Source organism: Hylaeus volcanicus, chromosome 1 (assembly GCF_026283585.1).
Source record: "Hylaeus volcanicus isolate JK05 chromosome 1, UHH_iyHylVolc1.0_haploid, whole genome shotgun sequence".
Taxonomy (NCBI): domain Eukaryota; kingdom Metazoa; phylum Arthropoda; class Insecta; order Hymenoptera; family Colletidae; genus Hylaeus; species Hylaeus volcanicus.
Window position 1 is genome coordinate 6,788,877 of NC_071976.1, and position 13,696 is coordinate 6,802,572.

General features: G+C 31.4%; 2 protein-coding genes across 8 annotated transcripts; one reads left to right on the top strand and one right to left on the bottom strand.

The window, feature by feature from the left end:
* Window positions 1-1,056: 1,056 nt before the first annotated feature.
* LOC128878257 (cytochrome c oxidase subunit 4 isoform 1, mitochondrial-like) lies at window positions 1,057-2,474 on the bottom strand. Its single transcript, XM_054126315.1, has 4 exons — window positions 2,320-2,474; window positions 1,719-1,925; window positions 1,438-1,630; window positions 1,057-1,283 (listed from the first exon to the last, which is right to left on the bottom strand). The coding sequence occupies exons 2-4, from the start codon at window positions 1,917-1,919 to the stop codon at window positions 1,174-1,176; spliced, it is 504 nt and encodes a 167-aa protein (XP_053982290.1). The 5' UTR covers window positions 1,920-1,925; window positions 2,320-2,474; the 3' UTR covers window positions 1,057-1,173.
* Window positions 2,475-2,791: 317 nt separating this feature from the next.
* LOC128878128 (protein polybromo-1) lies at window positions 2,792-13,565 on the top strand. Of its 7 annotated transcripts, none has more exons than XM_054126092.1 (27): window positions 2,794-3,006; window positions 3,648-3,762; window positions 3,860-4,105; window positions 4,201-4,329; window positions 4,397-4,576; window positions 4,659-5,103; window positions 5,190-5,302; window positions 5,365-5,463; window positions 5,533-5,595; window positions 5,676-5,828; window positions 5,897-6,064; window positions 6,126-6,292; window positions 6,388-6,679; window positions 7,636-7,841; window positions 7,929-8,268; window positions 8,348-8,935; window positions 9,013-9,170; window positions 9,263-9,435; window positions 9,515-9,687; window positions 9,814-9,885; window positions 10,694-10,876; window positions 11,118-11,240; window positions 11,780-12,023; window positions 12,101-12,245; window positions 12,326-12,375; window positions 12,460-12,577; window positions 12,653-13,565. In XM_054126092.1, exons 2-27 carry the CDS (start codon window positions 3,658-3,660, stop codon window positions 12,867-12,869), a joined length of 4,950 nt encoding a protein of 1,649 aa, XP_053982067.1. In that variant the 5' UTR covers window positions 2,794-3,006; window positions 3,648-3,657; the 3' UTR covers window positions 12,870-13,565. The 7 variants fall into 7 exon arrangements, with proteins under 7 accessions (XP_053982075.1, XP_053982067.1, XP_053982049.1 ...); XM_054126074.1 differs by having other exon boundaries at window positions 2,797-3,062; window positions 12,095-12,245; XM_054126046.1 differs by having other exon boundaries at window positions 2,797-3,006; window positions 12,095-12,245.
* The last annotated feature ends 131 nt before the right edge of the window (window positions 13,566-13,696 follow it).

Here is a 13,696-nt window from a genome sequence, read left to right on the forward strand (position 1 = left end):
TCATGATCTAATATCAAATGAATTCACTGCACGAATCAGACATTGCATTTAAACATGTTTAACATAGAAATATTCTCTATTAATTTTTAAAAACTGAGCAATATTTCAAAAAATTTTGTATATGACAATACATAGAAAGGCCTTGATATCACTGAAAACTCCAAATATTGTACTGTTAAATTGTCTTGTATCTAAGTTATTAAACGTTACATTCCGTTCTTCAGTAAATAAATTTTGTGTTCTTCAGATTTAGGAGAAGAAATAACTGCGTCTATTAATAATGAATAATTACCAATTAAGATTCTTTATCCGGATTGCATTTTGTGTTAATACAAGTTGTAATATAATTCAGGCAGTGTCTCCCATTAAATTCGAGTGCAGAGATAAAAAAAAGCCACTAGTATTCAATTTCCTTCAAGTTGTATAATATTTTCGCAGTATTCTGTACATTATTGAGTGAAACGTTGTTCATAAATAACATTATAAGCTGTGATTCAATTTTAGAATTAGAATGTCAATTGCTTGTTATAATACACATATGCGATACATGTATGTGTCTATATATGGATCTATGTATGGTTCTGTGAACACTAAAATGTCGATTTTACATTCTCAAAGCTATGTAATTATTATTATTGTTATTACTACAGATAACTAGTTTACAAAAGTTATTACATTTTTTTAATTGGGATCAAACTTTCGTAAAACTTTATTATTAAACATTTGTGATTTATGCTTGTCTATCTTAAAAAATGACTAAAAAATGTGTAAGTACTGAAAATTTAATAAACAGTGATAAGAGGTTTCTTTGTATCATTGTCACTATTTTTATAGTATTGTATTATAGCATAATTATACTTCGTGTCTAAAATCTTAGTTTTCAAAATAATAAACAGCTAATTATAAAAAAATATGTATGTAATTAATATATTAATAAGTATTTGATAAACTAAATAAATATATTTATCATAATAAATTACAGTATTTTTCAGGATAAAGTCTTCATATGAAGTCTATATTTTAAATGTATGTGGAGTAGACATTTAGTACAACTCGTTAATTTCGAATAGCAACGCTTAATTTATTTAATTCTTTTCGTTGACTGTACATAGAATTTTATTAAATAAGTGTTGCTTTATGATACATTTTTCATACTATATTTTTAATACAAATTTATTTTTTAGCACTAATTCCTGTGATAGGATTAACATCAAGCAATATCATACGTTCCATTTGAGCGAGCCTGTGTTCTTCATCAAATGTTATTGGCAATGGTGGGTATGCTGTAAAATTTAAAATAATTTTTAATACAACTAAAGTAGGATGTTTCTTAAATTAGACTACTTTAGTAAGTGTAATAGAAAAAATGTAGAAAGTATAAAGACTTTAGGTTTGTAAAATAATTAGTACATATTACTTATTTTTGTTTCAGCTTACCATAGGTTTTAAGGAACATAAATATCCAAATACTAAAGGCCACACCCATAAGTGTTAATCCAACGCATCCTTTCCAGAATCCTGTTGGAGCTTGCATTTCAACAATTGTTTGACAAAAACTAGCACGATATAGTTGTTTCTTTTCTTCGATAGATAATTTCTTCCAATCTCCCTTCTCCTTCTCTCTTAATGCCTATGTAGAAGTGATATTAAGATTATTGAGATGTTGAAATTAATGTACAGCATGTTCAAAAAATGATACACAAAGAGCAATACTTTACCATTACATCTGGAGTATTTGCTTTGAAACGAATAGCAGGCATAGGGTAATCAACTCTATCCATGTAAGATTCGGTTCCATTATATCCAAAACCTACTACGTCCCTATTACCAATTTTGTCTGGAAACTCAACTGCAGACATATTACGTATGTGCATTGGAATATTTTGACGTAAGCATGAACGAATCAGTGTGCTCGCCATTGTAAACTGAAACAATACACCAATTTTTTTAATTCAAAATAAGTTTAAATATAGTTTACTGTACTATAATTTTCTTTCATATATAATATAAAAAATTATGTTAACGATTGACGTGACATAAAGTTTCCGATGAAAAAGGTGAGAAGATTGTTAAATTGTTCAATATTTAATATACTTATTTCGATTCATAGAAATATCTCATTTTTAGTTAATATTACGTATCGATTGTCGAATACAATGATTACCTAACAGAACAGTATTTTATAAAATCGATTTAAGAAAGATTCTTGTAAAACGTAAGTGGATTTATTAGATTCAATATTTTAGTATAGAACGAATGTAGTAATAGTTATTGTTAATACGTAAAATTAATTAAAGAGTGGAATGTATGAAAACTTACTGTTCTTACAGATTTTCATTCGACGTAAAGTAAAATGGCTGGTTAGATCGCTGTCGGTGGCAGTTCGTAGTCGGCACAACGCACTATCGAAGTATCATATATATACGAAAATATCGAATCGTATCGATATGTTATGTACATCTAACAATCGTTTACTAGACAGCCGCGAAAATTCGAAAGTAAATAGATAATGTTAGCCTAAAAATACAAAAACGTTTCTGCAGAATGGTAAAATGTATTTTTCAGATAGTAATAACTTAAAAACTTTTTTATTTTTTGGATGTCTAAAAAGAAAAATGAATTTTAAAGTAATAATCTTAAAATTATCAACTAGTAGTTTCAGCTATTGAAAGTAAGGAATTTGATATATTTCAAACTAATATCAAGAAAGATCTGTGCAAATGCAAGCTATTTGTTATTATTAGTTTTTTTTATTACGATGCATCAGAAATTCATTTTATCGACTGAGAGAGTTTGTACACGAAAGGGCATATGAAGTAGTCTCTATTTCTGGCTATAGGATCGTACAGTTCGTGTGATTATAAACCCGCGGATTGCTTACGGCATGGCGTTCGCCAAGTCGTGTGTCATCGTACGTTACAGATGAAAATCATACAACGTTTATAACACTTTCATTTTACATGTTGTATATTAATGAAAAGCTTTTTGTACAAATTTTAACGACAGGTGAGAGTTCCAGAGAACGGTAACACGAGCGTCTGCAGAGAGAAATGATAGTACTGGTAAATGAACGGAATTTAAAGATGCAGTGAGGTTTTGATATGGCGGCAAATCTTAGTTAGGCGGACATTTATCGTAAATTTTTGTGATACCCTTCGATCGTTTCGTCAGACGTTCGAATGTAACCGCGTGGTAATTTTTCTGTTGAATTTCCACCTAAAGTGTGTTTTATTTCAATGTTGCATAGAAAAATTGGAACATTATGCATTTCTGCATTTTAAAGCACAGTGGCGACATATCATGGCGGCGAAATTTTCTTGACTGCAGTTGTGTATCTCGAGTAGTTTCATACCTAATACGTACGCAAAGGAATTTCTTTGTGAAGTAACATATTTAGTAAATGGATATATTGTGTGGAAAATTCATTTTATAAGATTTCCGTTTACGTTCCGGTTTTGTGTGTTTTAAGTGATGTAATTATATTGCATTAGCCAGACATAACATCTAGTTGAAGAGTTTTTTTGTGTACACTCTTTACAGTGACACTATGACTTGAATGTGGAATTATGTTTCAGTAGTTCCATATTGGGAGAAGGTATTGGTGTTATTTGTATTTTACCATATGTTTGTCTTTCATATTTTTTAAGATCATTCAAGATGAACAAGCGACGCAGAACCTCTTCGGTTGCGAGTCGGGGTACAGAGGATGATGGTGACGATATACCTCCTGAACCGACAAAGAGAAGAAAAAAATTAGATCCTGTAAGTGGTGTGGATTGCTGTAAATCCATACATAGCAACAAATATAATATTTAATTAACCATTAAAGTACAATAACTATTTGGTTCAACACCTATAGAGCGATTTATGCCAACAATTGTACGATGTACTACGTAATCAAAAAAAGGAAGATGGAACATTATTGTGTGATGCATTTATACGTGTGCCTAAACGTAGACAAGAACCTGGTTATTATGAAGTTGTAACAAATCCTATAGATCTGTTAAAGGTTCAACAGAAACTAAAAACCGATGAGTATAGAGATATGGATGATTTAGCATCTGATATTCAACTTATGGTTAATAATGCTAAAGCTTTTTACATGGTAATATACATCAACTTTTAATTATTAAACATCTTATACGTATATGCACATTTTAAGTTAAAGGACAAACTACTAGAATTATTTTCTAAACACAGCGTACATCTCCTGAATATAAAGATGCCACAGAGCTTTGGGAATTATGTGTAAATACAAAAAATCGTATTATGGAAGAATACGAAGACCCAGAGCCTAAAGGAAAGCTTATACTAAAAGTAGCGCGATTGGTAAGCTTGATGTATATTATGTGCAATGTTTAATCTATAAAAGATTAATGTAATGTTCGTTATATAGGCTCGGAAGGCAGCAACAAAACAAGACGACGCAGAAGACACATCCGAAAGTTCTACAAATCCTGATGAAGAAACTATACAACTTTTTGAAGACTTATTCGCGGCAGTTATGACAGCAACAGATCCAGCTGACAACAATAGGCCGTTACATACAATGTTTCAACTTAAACCATCTAAAAAAGTTTGATAAATTTTTATCACTCAAGTATTATGTATAATTTTTTTGTAACAAATGTATCATACGGACGATATTACATTTTCAGTTATATCCGGAATATTACGATGTAATTGAGACGCCAGTAGACCTGAAAACAGTTGCGAGAAAAATTCAGGAAGCAGCCTATAGTAATGTTGGGGATATGGAAAAAGATTTAATGTTAATGTGTCGTAACGCTTGTCAGTTTAACGAACCCGGTTCTCAAATCTATAAAGATGCTAAGCTTTTGAAAAAGATTATTACTGCAGCAGCAAGAAAACAGGATACTGGATTAAGTAGCAATATTCAAAAAATGACAACGACCGCGCCATCGACGCGAAGTAAAAGAGGTAGTCGCACTATGGCGCAGTCCTTAATAGCTCAAACAGCATCATTACCAAACGAAGATGAAGAAAGCGATGACGAAGAGGAAGAGCCTGCAGAAACCGAAGAGGCTGACAATCCTCAATGGCAGCTATTTCAAACTATCCGAACGGCACCTAATAATCAAGGTTCCTTAAAGCATTTGTTTATAATATTATACTACTGTATTGAATAATGTTTTATAATAATACTATAATCCTTTTTAATTATGTAGGAGTTAGAATGAGTGAATATTTTTGGAAACTGCCATCGAAGAGATTATACCCTGATTACTACAAAATGATTAAAAATCCTATTTCTTTGTTACAAATTCGCACTAAGATAAAGGTAGTCAATAAAAATATTTTTCATTTTACAAGTTATTTTTATTAAATTTATAATTATTACAGAAAGGTGAATATGGTACCGTTAGCGAAGTGGCTGGTGATATGAATATTATGTTTGAAAATGCAAAAAAATATAATATTCATACATCTAGACTATACAAGGTAATAAACGATGATACAGTAAAAAGTGTCATGTATTTTATTTTTATATTTTGCGCTGTATTTTTGTAGTGTGCTGTGAAACTACAAAAAATTATGCAAGAGAAAGTACAAGAACTCTTAGAATTCGATCAGGTGAATGACATTTTATCGAGGTAAAGGTAGATTTAGTCCAAATAAATTTACTATTAACTTTATATTTGTTATGTTCATAGGATTCAGATTCAGATAGCGAATTCGAAAATAATTCTCATCAGCCTAAACTCATTAAGCGTGCTTCGAATCTGTTGACTCGTGGAAAATATAAGGATAACATACCATTGAAAAAGAGATTATATGCATTAGTCAAATGCGTAATAGAATACGTTGTAAGTAATTCCAACATGAATTGTTAAAACTGAAACTTATCAATACAGAGGATATTGTTATGTCACAGTGCGAAGATGGACGACAACCAATGCTAATGTTCATGGAAAAGCCTTCAAAAAAATTATATCCAGATTATTATCAAGTAATAGCAGAACCTATCGATATGTTAGCTATAGAAGCTAATATTAAAGCAGAGAAATATCAAAGCGAAAATGAATTAATACAAGATTTTAAGGTACGCATATTGTATATTTTGATTGTTGATTCCCCTTTTATTTTATTTTATTTACTTTCAGTTAATGTTCAATAATTGTCGTCAATACAATGAAGAAGGTTCTTTAATATACGAAGATGCAAATACATTGGAAAAAGTTTTAATGGACAAAGTAAAAGAATTGGGTCCTCTACCAGAAACGCCTAAGCCTACGAAATCAAGCGCGTCTACGCCAACTAGAAACGTTGGGTATGTAATATTAGAACGTATGAATAATTATAAAAAAAATTGCAAAGGTTTATTAGCGGTAAGTTGTACATGGTATATATTTTTAAACAATACAGGAGACCCAAAAAGGTACCGTTGCATTTACAAAAGTTGAAAACTATGTACGACACTATAAAAGATTATCATGATTCGAAAGGAAGACAGTTATCTTTAATTTTTATGAAATTGCCAAATAAGAATGAGTATCCTGATTATTACGAAGTCATTAAACAACCTATGAACATGGAAAAAATAGCTTCAACTTTAAAAAATAATGGCTACGAGAATTTAGAAGAACTCGTGTCGGATTATGTATTAATGTTTGATAATGCTTGCAAATACAATGAACCCGATTCACAAATATACAAGGTTTGTATATAGATATAGATACTTGCACGTATACGGTATTGTTAATACCTACTTGAAATAAAATAAGAATTCTAAACAGTAGAATACTTTTGAAGAGTAACTTTAGTTTTAAAGACTTATTTAATTAAAAATTAGAGATCATGATAATTATTAATTATAATTTTGATCTAAAAAAAGATTCATCTTTTCAAAACATAAGTAATTCATTTATAATAATTATTAATAGTCTCTGTCATATTGCTTAATAAGAACGCCTAAAATATATTGAAAGATAGTTATTAATATTATGTTTGTAGCTTAATTTAATAATGATTACATAAAATGATCAGATAATTCGCGATGTATGAAAACAACAGTTCGTAAGTCGGAAGTCGAATTGAAATTTCGCGCTAAAACATGGAAAGCCTGATCTGTTTACGGTTATAGTTTTTGAGGTTACGTGAAGTTAGCTTCCGTCGTAGCTTTGTGCTTTGTACGGTTTCGTATAAGAATTTTACGAATTAACGAATGATTTTTATCCATGTATAAATATAATAACAAACTCGGTGCGGATATGCGATCCTATCGAACTAATAATCATAAATTAAATACATGGCTTGTTGCCTAGTAGGCAGTTATTTTAAATGTTCTGATTTCTTTGCAAATTGTTTGTGTCGGTGCTGCTATTCACAATGTCTGAAGAGCGATACAATAATAATCAAGAAAATATTTTTTTTCCGCCAAAAACATTAAAAGTTCGACCTTGTTTCATTCGTTTATTGAGAGACCATGAAGTAGATCAACGCTTATCAAAAAAATGCAAGAAGAATGAAACAGAAGTAAACAAATGCTTCATTCTTTTCAGACTATTACCTGTTATTTCTTTTTAATAATTTTTGTCATTAGTATATGAATATGAATTGATAGCATCAATAAATTCTAAATTCAATTTACAAACAATTGACACAATATTCTAGGATGCTCTAATTTTACAACGATTGGTGCTTCAAACAAAGTTACAATTAAGTGAAGATGAAGAGAGTGTGCCAGATGTATCTGCTGCAGTTCAAGAAATATTGGCAACTATTTTTACTGCTCTTTACAATCACCAAGATGAAGAAGGAAGATGTTATTCGGACTCTATGGCAGAACTTCCAGAACACGATATTATTGATGGAAAAAAGTATGTTTTTCTTAATTTAAATTAAATAGTACCTAATTATGTTTTCTCTTACTGATTTTCTGTAACTTATTCTATCTCAAATAACAGGGTACGAGGGTTATCATTAGACTTAATTAAAAGGAGATTAGATCGTGGAGCTTACAAACGATTGGATCGTTTCCAAGAAGATGTATTCACGTGTTTAGAAAGAGCCAGGAGGCTGTCACGTACAGATTCACAACCTTTTGAAGATAGTGTAGAGCTTCAAGCATTTTTTTTAAGAACTCGTGACGAAGTAACTCGTGGTGGAGATTTGTTACATTCACCAGCACTTAATTATACTCTACTGGATCTGTCTGCTCAAGTTGCAGAATTGAAACGTCTAAAGAAACAACAAGAACTAGCATTACCTAATGAAGAGGAAAGTTGTGATGGGAATGAGACAAAAGTATGCAGTATTTTCTATCATAAAAGTAATGTAGAGGGCAAAATAATTTCATTTATTTTGATGTTCTCTGTTTGTTTAGGATTCAGAAACGAGTGCTAATAATACAGAGGGAAACAATAGTGATAACGGTGGCTCCATGAGTTTTAATCAAGAAGTATATAGAGCTGGTGATTTTGCATATGTTGAACCTACAGAACGAGGGATGGAATATAGTGTTGTTCTTATAGAACGTTTATGGACAAATGCGGAGGGACAGCAAATGTTATATGGAAATTTATTTTATAGACCAAGTGAAACTTATCATGTAGCTTCTAGAAAATTTCTCGATAAAGAATTATTTAAAAGTGACGCTCACGTAGCTGTACCTCTGGTCAAAGTAGCCGGCAGGTGTTGCGTTCTAAGTGTTAAGGATTATTTTAGAATGCAACCAGAAGGTTTCTTAGATAAAGATGTTTACGTATGCGAGTCACGGTATTCTACAAAAGCGAGAGCTTTCAAAAAAATCAAGGTCTGGAACTTTGATCCAGATCATTTAAAACTAGTTTCAAGAGACAAACCATTAGAACCAAAGCGAGTAATATCAGTGTACAAGGAAAGGCTAGAAAAACATAAAGAGGAAATCGCGGAATTAGAGGAAGGAGAAAAATTGACCGAAAAGGAGAAACCTGTAAGTTATATTTATAATATTTATATGATTCGGATGTTTATTGGAAGGATTATTACTTAACATGTCCTACTTCGTAGAATGTAATACTATATAATCCGGGTGATACGGAGAATACCTACTATGAACAGTATAATACATGTGCGGGTTCTGTAAAAACTGGAGACTTTGTGTATGTAGCAACAGACGGAGGTAGACAACAAATCGCACAAATTGACGCTATATGGTCAACCAAAGAGTAAGCAATTGATTTTATTATTAAAAGAACAAATAATCTACATTCTTTAATTGTTCTTCTTATGTATTTGTTAAAATTACTTAATTTTTTAGTGGAAAGTGTTACTTCAAAGGTCCATGGTTGTTGATGCCTATAGAAATACCACATGCCCCTAATAAGTTATTTTATAAACAAGAACTTTTCTTATCTACCGTCGATGGTACCCATCCTATCGTGGCTATCGTTGGAAAATGTGCCGTCCTTGATTTTGGAGAATATATTTGCAGTGAGTAGGAAACAGAATATAAAAGTAAAAAGTATTTATTTTATCACGATATCGAAATTAAATTTGTATGTTACTATAGGTCGACCTACGGAAATACCTGAGGACGATATATATATTTGTGAATCATTGTACGATGAAAGTAAGAGCCTCATGAAAAAACTTGGGCAAGAAGGTTTAAAAAAATTCAATCATAGCTCAGCAGTAACCGAAGATGAAATTTACTTCTTCCGAAGGCCAATTAATCCTGCTAAAGTATGTATAAAATTCAATCATTTATACTAACATTCTACGCAATAATTCGATAACAATACGTAGCCTATTACTTTGATATGCAACTAACTGAATTTCATTGCTTTGCATGTGATGTGTGTGTTGTAGGTTCCAGGTGACGTGGCTCAGACGCAAAATCAAGTCAAGTCTGTTACTCCTAGTTCGGCTCAATTTGAAATGGTAATTTCTATTTATAAATTTCTTATCTCTCTATCAACAATATAACAAAGATGCATGTTCCCTTAAAGTCATACGCAAGCTCATAATTATTAGTGTTGCAAAGTGTAATCAGACTAAATTAGGATCATACATTTTGTTTGATATAAGAGTATGATTTGCGTGTGATGAAGACCTTGTATCACTTTGTATCTGAGCATGTTTCTCATTCTATGCCGGCATATTCATTGTTTATTTCTATTTATTTTATTAATTTTTTCTTTACATATTTGTTGTGGAATTACTTTTTTTGTTTATATACTATTTATATAGGACAAGCAATTATTTTTCATGGATTTAAATTCAGAGCACCTGTTGGGTTTATCGCTAATACATACATATATGTATATGTCATGTATATATGATATACATAGAATACCACCAAAAAGTCGCTTCCATGTCACTCTAACCCAAATAGCGTAAAAATTAAACATTTTGCTTCAATGATAATGCATACAGTACTAATACTTAAGTATACAGATTTTTAGAATACTTTAGAGGAATTAAAATCAAGCATTAAAAAATTAAATATTGTGTTAGTATCGAATAGTATGCTGTAAATAATGTGCAGTACATCGTCGCGATGATTTATAGTGAAGTTAAATCTACTACCTCTAATCATGAGTACTACACCTTGCGATACATTTAGCTAGGGAAGATTTATGTAGTTAATAGCATTAAAGAAGATTGTTATACCGATACAAACAATTGAAAAAAATATTCATGATATCACATTCGGTAACGGATACTGAACGTAACATAAATGGTATAGGAAGCATCACCATTGTTACCGAAGCTGGAACCCGATGTGCTAGGCATGGGAGTAGGATTAGGAGTGGGAGTAGGAGTAGGAGTTGGGGAGGACAGCATGGATGCTGGTGGTCCACCGTCCGTTGGATCTGCAGAAGCTCAACCGGTGCTCTCCAATACTCAAACTCCTGTGTCGACTAAGAAGGTAGGCCTTATCGTGACATTATCTGCTTACAACTTGATCACATATTGCATTTTATTTATTTCATTTTTGTTTTTGTTTAGAGAAATATGCCAGCATACCTTTTTTTTTTTATTTGTGCACCGTTTAAAAACTTCGTTACCTAATATTATAGAACGACAATTAGATGTTTTATCTTAAGGGTATAATATCAAGATTTGTTCATGAGACGGTGGCATTATAATTTGTGTTTTCCTCTGTTTAGAAAACGGCGGGTAAGAAATTAGTTACGGGCTATATTTTATATTCGAGTAAAATGCGAACGCAGATTACACAAAACAATCCTGACTCATCCTTTGGGGAGATTAGCAGAATTGTTGGCAACGAGGTATTTATTTATTTTTTACTGTTGATTTTTAGTTTACTATAAGAATCCATTGAAGAAGGAAAGTATGCAGATTCAATTTTCCGAACATAGCGTCGGAAGAAACTTAACGACTTTAAAGAAAATACATCATTCTGCATGCTTAATCTTTTCTTCAAGCGTGCAACTTTTTTGTCGAGGCTACTATCCACGTTTCTACCGTCAAAAATGTTATTGTCGTTAATACTAAACGTTATCGTTTAAACACAAATTATTATATGCGAATTATAGAATGACTTAGATATTAAAATGCTATGCATACTTAATATATTTTTTATAAGTATATATTTCATTCATCATATTCTTTTAACCTCTAATTATTATTATTATCTTAATACATATTATAAATTAATTACATAATATTCAATCACACATGGAAAGTAGCCATGTTAGAAAACAGTTTCTTTGGCCATTTTCTTACGACAATCACGAAAAAGGTTTGAAAAACTGACTTTTTAAAGAGTATCAAAATGTTTTGAAAATAAATATTTTTTCCATTTCAGTGGAGAAAATTACCTGCAGGAGAGAAACAAGCTTGGGAAGAAAGAGCGATTAAAATGAACGAGGATGGAGGACAGCTTAAAGGAACATCCGTTTCAGTGGGTACAAATTCCTTGCAAGATGTAGTATACGAATGTTGTTGGGACAATTGCGACTGGCAATTCGAAGATATGACCGATTGTATCGATCATTGTATCGCTGAACAAAATGGACATGTGCAATCGTCCTTTTCTAATGCTGCTAGCGGTAAGTCCGTCACGTTTAATACTATTTAAGGTGAATGAAGTTTTGAGGCCTTGAAATTAATTTTTTAATAGATGTAGAGTATCAATGTCAATGGCGAGGATGCGGTCGCACGAAGAAATCTGTACCTCCCTTCCCAAGTGTACAGAGGTTAGCAAGGCACGTTAAAGAAGTACATATTCTTAAATCAAATGGGCGCATTATACCTCCTACGGAAAGAAGCAAGTAAGATATCGAAAATTGCTATGTTATCAAGATGTACTCCTTAATTTAGAAATTTATGTTTACACTTTTTTTTGTTATAGAAATTATATGGCATCGAAAGGCCCAACGATACTACCGCCAATGGAAACAGGTAATTGGTTCTTAATCCCAGATTAGTATTTACAACAAAAGTATTTTTTTTTTTTTTTGTTACATACAGATTTCTTTGTTATAGAAACATCGGCAGCCGCGACGCAAACAAATAGCGTACCTACTACTAAACAACCGGAGCCAATGTTTGTCGCTGTTCCTCCGAGACCAAGTCGTGTATTACATTCAGATGCTTATTTACGGTAAGAGCATTGTAACTATTAATAGTATTAATAATATATTTTCACAAAAATACATTTTTTCTACCAAATTCATAGGTATATCGAAGCTTTAAATGTAGAAAACCGGTACATATCAAATTGGGATAAACAGATGAATGCTAATCCTGATAACACTCAAATTCCTGATGTGACAAAATTACCTGCGGAATGGCTCGGCAACGGTGTAGGCAACCATGGAAATGTGGTAAACGCCTTATGGACGCTCAGGAATATGATGATGCGAGATGTGTTGGCCATCAATAAAACTTTATAGTTTATAACTCGTTAAGATCTATAATCTTTAATATTCGATGCTACCTTAAAACTACAATTCGCAGGTCCGTCGATGCTAGATGAAAGACTGAAGATTATTGTTTGAATATCAGTGTATTTATACTTTTAGATTATTTCCTTTTCATTCTACAACACTAGTTGTATGTTGAACTTGTGGTATACTTTTTAGTAATTTCTGATCTGTAATTTGAAATAACTAGAAAAGTGACTTTATCGTTACAATATCTTTAGATCTGCAGAGTATTTACACCGAAAGATTAAGTTTTAAAATTAATTTTAATTTTTTCTTTTATGTTATGATTTTCACTAAGTGAAAATGCAATGTTCATTATTTTCGATACATCGCCTATGGATCTGTTAGGAGTAGAACTAAAATATTACAACGTAAGAATCGCCATTTTGTACATATTTCGCTATTTTTAGTTTTAACTTTTCATATAAAGAATTTTGTATTTTGTGTATCGCGCATTATAAAAGTGTGACTTAAAAACTCCTGTATTCATACTGTAACATGAAACTAATGTAAATATAACATAATGCACTTTAGAAAACAATTTGACGTAGGTAACAACATTATTGTATCTGTGAAAGCTATTTCCATGTCACTCAGTATTTTTAATGTAATAATATTTTCACTCATCTTTTTACGAGACTTTTATAGGAAAAAAAAAGTAAATCGGTAATCACTCGAAACTTTGTAACATTATGTTTTTAATATCTTCAATGGATAGTGCTCCTAACCTTGTAACAATGAAATATGCAAATAATTTTTACCATGTAAAATTCTGTAGAAAAATTCTTTACAAA

What these genes read in the sequence shown, in the direction of transcription:
- LOC128878257 (XM_054126315.1), bottom strand. Translation starts at nt 1,919, where the DNA reads ATGGCGAGCACACTGATTCGTTCATGCTTACGTCAAAATATTCCAATG. An exon ending in CAAATACTCCAGATGTAATG is followed by an intron (nt 1,631 to 1,718) that starts GTAAAGTATTGC and finishes ACTTCTACATAG; the next exon opens with GCATTAAGAGAGAAGGAGAA. An exon ending in TATGTTCCTTAAAACCTATG is followed by an intron (nt 1,284 to 1,437) that starts GTAAGCTGAAAC and finishes TAAATTTTACAG; the next exon opens with CATACCCACCATTGCCAATA.
- LOC128878128 (XM_054126074.1), top strand. Translation starts at nt 3,658, where the DNA reads ATGAACAAGCGACGCAGAACCTCTTCGGTTGCGAGTCGGGGTACAGAG. An exon ending in TACTAAAAGTAGCGCGATTG is followed by an intron (nt 4,330 to 4,396) that starts GTAAGCTTGATG and finishes TTCGTTATATAG; the next exon opens with GCTCGGAAGGCAGCAACAAA. An exon ending in GTTCGGCTCAATTTGAAATG is followed by an intron (nt 9,886 to 10,693) that starts GTAATTTCTATT and finishes TAAATGGTATAG; the next exon opens with GAAGCATCACCATTGTTACC.